This window comes from Oryzias latipes, chromosome 2 (genome assembly GCF_002234675.1).
Source record: "Oryzias latipes chromosome 2, ASM223467v1".
Lineage (NCBI taxonomy): Eukaryota > Metazoa > Chordata > Actinopteri > Beloniformes > Adrianichthyidae > Oryzias > Oryzias latipes.
In genome coordinates, this window is record NC_019860.2 from 23,088,012 (window position 1) to 23,095,153 (window position 7,142).

A 7,142-nucleotide genomic window follows, 5' to 3' on the forward strand; every position below is an offset into this window, starting at 1 on the left:
AAATAAATATATAAATGTTACCTTTTCAGTCATAATTTTTGTGTTTCAATGTCAATCTTAAACTGATTTTCAATGAAAAAAATGGATCAATATTTGCTTGTTGATCATATTTCAGGAGCATGAACTAAAATAAATCAAGTTTCATCAAACGAGAACTAATTTATGTGAAGATTTAATGTTTTGCTTTGACTGATTAGTTTATTTGTTGATTTTTTTATTTTATTTAAAATAAATTTGACGGCCTCTTTTGCACCAAAATCTTTGTGCCGATAAAGTTTTCTCTGGTTTTGCTGTGGAAATGCATGAATCTAAAAGCAGAAATGAACCGCTGCTTCACCTCCTTCATTCTTCCGAGCTGCTCCTCCTTTGGACTCAGTCATCAAACATGGCGGAACGTCGTCCCCTTTTATCCGAAAATCAAACCTAAACAAACCGCTGATCTGCAAACGCTCTGAGCGGCGCTCGGCGACAGCTGCTTGGAAGTTCACAGAGAGGTCAGAGGTCAGACCCGCCGGAGAACCCGCTCCTGCTGCTGGTTTCCACCCTTCTCTCTGGAGAAGATTCTCACCTTTCTTTACCACCTTCACCTGAACGTCAAAGTGGGATTTGGACCCTCATCCCCACCAAACACGAGCCACAGGAGGAGGAGACAGTTTCTGCCTGACCCCCCTCCTCTTTAAAAAAAAAAAAAAACAGCTCCTGGGATCCTCAGTGCTGCACCGGCTGTGTGCATTTCTGTAAATCCTCCATATTTCTACCTCTCCTCCTGCGATTGCGACCCCCCCAACCCCCCAGGGTGGGTGCCGGGGGGGCTTCCACCATGCTGCCAGTCAAAGTCCTCGTTCTGGGCGCCGGGGACACCGGGAAAACGGGTAAGAAAAAAACATTTTTGTGCAGAAGTTTGACATATTTGTGTAGTTTTGTGTATTTTCTGTCATGTTAGGTCTCTGTTTGTGTGATTGATCCTTTAATTTCCCTCTTTTTTATAAATGATTCCTCTTTGATATCATCAGTGATTTAATGTTTTTATGCTGTGCTTACATTTTCCTATTTTTTCCTTTCTTTTTTCGCTCCTGAATTCTGCCGTTTGGTGGCTGTCAGCAGCCACTAGGAGGTTTTTTAAGCACAACTCGAGTACATTTCCTTCAAGTTGTCAGAGATTTGAAATATCTTTTAGAATTTTGCTGTTGTTTTTTGTTTCATTTTGCCATGTGAGGTAGTTTTTTTACTTATGTGATTGCAAATATAAGCGTTTGATAGTTTCTACATTGATTTATGATCATTGTGTACGTTTGAAAGACTAAAGAACAGACAAAGGAATACTTTACCTAGTCTGTTTTCACTCACAGATTGTTAAAGTTCTAATGTTTGAGTTGAGTAAAAACAGCTTTGAAATGATTTTAAATCATCTGAATATTAGAGATGCTTGACCGAAGTTTAAAAAAACTTAAAATGCTAAAAATGAACGACAAACACAATATTCTTCATGCATGTTGGTATATGCATATGTTTTTTTTATTTTAATATACTTTTACCTCCTTATTGACAACATGGCTTTTGTCTCTTATTAAGTGTTTTAAATATTTTTTTTACCTAATTACAATGTGCACATAACCTGCATGTTTATATTTTCTATTCTATTCTATTGTATTCTATTCTATGTTCTGTCTGCAGCGCTTTGCGTTCGCTTCATCACCAAACGCTTCATAGGAGAATATGACCACAAAAGAGGTAAGACGTCACATTCCACGCCACTCCTCTTCACACCTCCCGTGACGTGACGTGACGTGACGGACGCTCCTGCAGAAATGACGTACCGGTGCAGTCGGACGGTGGACCACGAGGACGTGGATCTGGAGATCCTGGATTTACCATGTAAGGTAAAAATGATGATTATTTTTTTTTACTTATAATTTCAAAGGAATAAGCTTGGACACTTTTTCCTACGGTGGCCCAGAAGGGTCACAACACAACACATTAACTTTATACACAACACACTAACTTTACACACAACACATTAACTTTACACACAACACATTAACTGTATACACAACACATTAACTTTACACACAACACATTAACTTTATACACAACACATTAACTTTACACACAACACATTAACTCACAACACAACACAATAGCTCACAACACAACACATTAACTCACAACACAACACATTAACTCACAACACAACACAATAACTCACAACACAACACATTAACTCACAACACAACACAATAACTCACAACACAACACATTAACTCACAACACAACACATTAACTCATGGCCCAGAAGGGTCACAACACAACACATTAACTTACCTCACAACACATTAACTCACAACGGAAGTAAAGCAGCAATTGAAGTGCTTTTATTCTGAAAAAGGAGGAGAGGATCGCGCGTGCAGCGACAGAGGGGGGTGTCAGAGCGGAGGGAGGAGTGTGCGTTCATATTGTGTGTGTTTAGAGGAAGGAGAACCGTAGTACAGACAAAGTTTCTGGCTACACTGCTGCTAGCTTCTCTTGTAGCAATAACATGCTCCCTCCACAGCTCACTGTGGCATTACTTTCTGTTAGGTAGTTAGCTGCTCAGCCCAGTAGAAATTTCAGAATAAAAGCACTTCAATTGCTGCTTTACTTCCGTTGTGAGTTAATGTGTTGTGAGGTAAGTTAATGTGTTGTGTTGTGACCCTTCTGGGCCATGAGTTAATGTGTTGTGTTGTGAGTTAATGTGTTGTGTTGTGAGTTAATGTGTTGTGTTGTGAGTTATTGTGTTGTGTTGTGAGTTAATGTGTTGTGTTGTGAGTTATTGTGTTGTGAGTTATTGTGTTGTGAGTTAATGTGTTGTGTGTAAAGTTAATGTGTTGTGTGTAAAGTTAATGTGTTCTGTGTAAAGTTAGTGTGTTGTGTGTAAAGTTAGTGTGTTGTGTGTAAAGTTAGTGTGTTGTGTGTAAAGTTAGTGTGTTGTGTATAAAGTTAATGTGTTGTGTTGTGACCCTTCTGGGCCACCGTATTTTCCAGTTCAAGGAAAAAGTCACCATAACAGTTTATTATTTGTTTGAAAATAAAGATTTTATGGACAAAAACACACAAAATTAAAATGAGTAAAAAGACCTGAAATGATAGGATCTATGTTGGCATCTATATGCTATAATGAGAGACATTGTGCCCATATGGGGGGTAAACATGATGCATGGTTGGTTTATTAAAATGCAATGAGGATTGATTTTACCTTCACAATAAACTACTTCCTGTTTGGCAGGTTCTGGTCCTCCAGGACGGTGTCCCTGCTTCTCTGGAGTCCTACATCTGCTGGGCTGATGGTTTTCTCCTGCTGTACTCCATCACCCAACGCCTCACCTTCACCGAGGTTCCTCGCCTCAAGGCACTCATTGACAAAACCAAACACTCTCTCAGTACGTTGATTCTTTTTTTATTAGAACATTCCGGTTCATAAAGTTCAGTAACAAAAACAAGCTTCTAATATCTGGGGTTTTTTTGTCTCCTCACATCCAATAAAAACTCCAGATTTTTGGTTAAAAAGACAATAAGATCTGAAAAAGCATTTGATGAAATGCTGAGTTGGCCTGTGTTTGCACCTCTGTCTGCTGTCACACACACACACACACACACACACACACACACACGCACACACACACAGAGACGGAGCAGAAACACAGGCCTTGTTTGGTATCATAGGTAGCGCGTCCAGACCTCATGAAGCTGCTTTACTGACACTTCACTGTGTGTGTGTGTGTGTGTGTGTGTGTGTGTGTGTGGGTGTGTGTGTGTGTGTGTGTGTGTGCGTCAGTTGTTCCCACAGTGCTGGTCGCCAACAAGGCCGACCTGGAGGTTGGCAGGAAGGTGACAACAGAGGAAGGAGGGAGGCTCGCTAAAGATTTAAGGTTTGTGAGTCTTTTGCTTTGAAGTTTAACAAACTGTTTTTTTTTTTGTCTTAATTCTTCGCTGCACCTCTGCTTCCGTGTTTGTAGGTGCAGCTTCACAGAGCTGTCTGTGGCTGAGGCAGCTTCAGGAGTGGAAGCAGCTGTCCTTCAGCTCATCAGGTCTGATAGATATTTAGCTTTTTTTTAAACAGAATTCACAGATTACAAATAAAAATTGTGTTTTTTCCATGTTTTTACCATTGATTGAACTTTTAAATGTTAGATAGTGTCAATAAAACTGGTGCAATTAAAGCAAAAACACACAATCAATCAACTCAGTCAGTTGTTGTGCTTTGTGTGTTGTGTGTCAGGCTGGTGTTGGACCAACAGCGGCCCCTGCCTGACCGCCGCTCCTACATGCTGACGGTCCGCCACGCTCTGACACGGAAACTAACCCGCTCCAAGACCATGCAGTGGTGAAAAAAAAAAATCACCTTTTTCTGCGTCTGAATATAAATGGCGACGGCTGGGACGTGTGTGTGTGTTTGTGTGTGTGTGTGTGTGTGTGAGTTCTTGTATTGTTCACCTCAAGAGGATAAAGCAGACCAGACCTGTCTGCTTTTTTGGGTCACATTTGATGCATCCTAATTAAGAGAAATGCAACCCCTCAATGCAGTTTTGGGCTTTAATATAAATGAATTGACAATATTGATTTAAAGGTAGCCATAAGACATAAAGCAGGTTTTTTTATGCAACTAAAAATATCAAATAATGGCCTTTTTTTAAATTAAACATTGTGAATTAACGTTATTAGTAATTAATAAAAGTAGCAACCTGACAGAAGGGAAATGTTTGTTCAGTTAAGGTCCAAAAGCTGAAAGATAAGTTAGAAAATTAGCAAAAACGTACATTTCACTCACAAGTTGTGTTGTCATGTGGCTTTCCATCCACTAGGGGGCACCACAGGCCTATTAGTCGATGATGTGGAAAGATGAGCTGCCTTACCACATCTAATAAAGGATTTTTTTTGGGGGGGGGGGGGGGGGGTTGACAGTTTTTGGTAAAGAGAATCAGAGAGTTAACTTCACATTCATTTATGAATGCTCAGCTTGATCAATTATACTGAAGTGTGTTAATAAAAGCACCATATGTTAATCAAACCTGTCGGTTTGTGGTTGCGTTTCTTTCTTCCACACACCTTCAGATCTTCATGTTCAACAAAATACTTAAAAAAAAGGGGGGGGGGGGCAGACGGACGGAAAATAAGACAAAAAAGATGGAAAAAATCCTGGGGTTTCGTCGGCAGCTGGACAGTCTGACAGCAGGCAGAGGAGGAGACAGTCCTGTCGTCACGGTTACAGTGAACACAGCATCTCCAGATGGACAGACATGGAAACTTTGATGTTTTTCCTCTTTGCTTTGTTCTCCCAACGAACATTTATTGTCCAATTACTCCACCCTGCTGCCCCACAGTTTAAACAACACAGATATAATGAAAGACGTGAAGCTGAGGTTGGAAAACTTTCATTTCTCATCTGAAAGATGGATTTTTTTTTTATCCGATTTTTTAAATCATTGTGTATTTTGGGGCTTTTTAGCGACTCGTCGACTGCTATAGATTGTGTGAACGCGGGCTTGTTGTCTTGTTTTGAAAATTTGCCGTATTGCTGTTGATGGTTCTCCGTCACTTCGCTCTGCTGTTCTTCAAACCTGTTCCAGCTCTGTGACAGCGGAAGCTTTTTTGGCCCCTTTTACTACCCGTTGTTACCCGAACAGGTGAGTTTCATCTGCAGTGCATTCCATATGATTATGCAAACTGCATTTAAGGTAAGGTCAGAGATAAAATAGAACATTAATGTCACAGCAGCCAAACAAGAAAAGTCTCAAAAAGATACAATTCTCAGTTTTTCAGTGAAACTTGTGGATGATGTTGTGTCTCAGGACTTTGTGGATCCCTGACATCAATCTCAGACACCTAGATTAAAAGGAAAAGCTACTTCATGCATGACAAGAATGGACCGTCCCGTGCTGCAAGGAATACCTCTGCATCATTGGCTGCTGTGGGCAGAAAAGGAGGTGAATTGATGGTGTGACCCCCATCCTCCCCTGACCTCAAGCCTTTTGAGAACCTTTGGAGCATCCTCCAGCAAAATATCTCTGAGGGTGGGAGGCAGTTTCACAGCCAAGTGGCAGCTCTGGGAGGCAATTCTGACATCCTGCAAAGAAATTGAAACTCTCCAAAAACTCACAAGTTCATGAATGCAAGAATTGCGAAGCTGACGAATACTATTTACTTAACTTTACTCTTTTAGGAACAGTAAATACTCTCCAAAATAAGAATATTTTCCTAACTTACAGTGAGGTTGAGAGCGAACCTGAAAGTTGCCACTTGTGATCCTTGTTTGCCCTCCTCACCCCTCCAAGTCTTTTAGACACAAGGTTTACAGGAAGTGAACCACATGGATGTTTAAACATGTGAGCAGAATGCCAAAGAAGCCGTGAGGTGAAGCTAGTTTAATAAATGTCTGGTTGAGGCGGCGCATCAGGGAGGAGAGCCACGGCTGAGTCACCCGCCGCTGTGCATCCACCCCATCACAAGCTTTGTTCTGGCTGCTCCCCTCGTCTGTGACGCCAACCCACCCCAGCCTCCCCGGCACAGGGAAGATGATGCTGATCCCTCCGAAGTGTGATGTCGGCAGTCGCCACGGAGACAAAAGGTCAAGACCCCGTGCCAGCTTTTGGCTCAGAATAGAACAAGAGTCATGCCTGCATCACTGCCGCCGATCGGCCAATCGGAAGGCGACGGCGGGAAGCGCGCATCAGAGGACGGAGCAGCCAATCACGGGCGGGATGCATCCAAACAGAGGAAAAAAGCTCTGCTCGGTTTACAACCGATGATGCAGACGCATCTTTTTTCCTGCAGCGGTTCACAGTAGAGTTCACAGGAGAGGCAGAGATGTTGTTTAAGCCATTTGGCCACGAACAACAACGGGAAGGGGGGTTGAAGCTGCATGAACGTTGGCTTTTTGGTGCTCACTTTTTATCCAGAAAAGAGGGTAATTTCATTTCAGACGACAGTGAAATATTCAGGCAGAGCAGAGGCTTCTGGGAAACGTGGGCAGTTCAGGAGCGCAGGTCAATGGAGCGCCGGAAAGTTGATTTGTTCAATGAAAGGAAGGACGCCTGCAGAGGGGTTTTTCCAAAGAAAACCCAAAAAGAAGAGGAGGAAACCTGCTTTGAAAGGCACTCCAGTCATCT

The 7,142-nt window shown here is 41.9% G+C and overlaps 1 protein-coding gene across 1 annotated transcript; it reads left to right on the plus strand.

Annotated features, from left to right (window-relative positions):
• Nucleotides 1–255: 255 nt before the first annotated feature.
• On the plus strand, nucleotides 256–5,045 carry LOC101167022 (ras-related and estrogen-regulated growth inhibitor-like). Its single transcript, XM_023949858.1, has 7 exons — nucleotides 256–872; nucleotides 1,675–1,731; nucleotides 1,807–1,875; nucleotides 3,228–3,416; nucleotides 3,812–3,905; nucleotides 3,993–4,064; nucleotides 4,256–5,045. The coding sequence occupies exons 1-7, from the start codon at nucleotides 821–823 to the stop codon at nucleotides 4,362–4,364; spliced, it is 642 nt and encodes a 213-aa protein (XP_023805626.1). The 5' UTR covers nucleotides 256–820; the 3' UTR covers nucleotides 4,365–5,045.
• The last annotated feature ends 2,097 nt before the right edge of the window (nucleotides 5,046–7,142 follow it).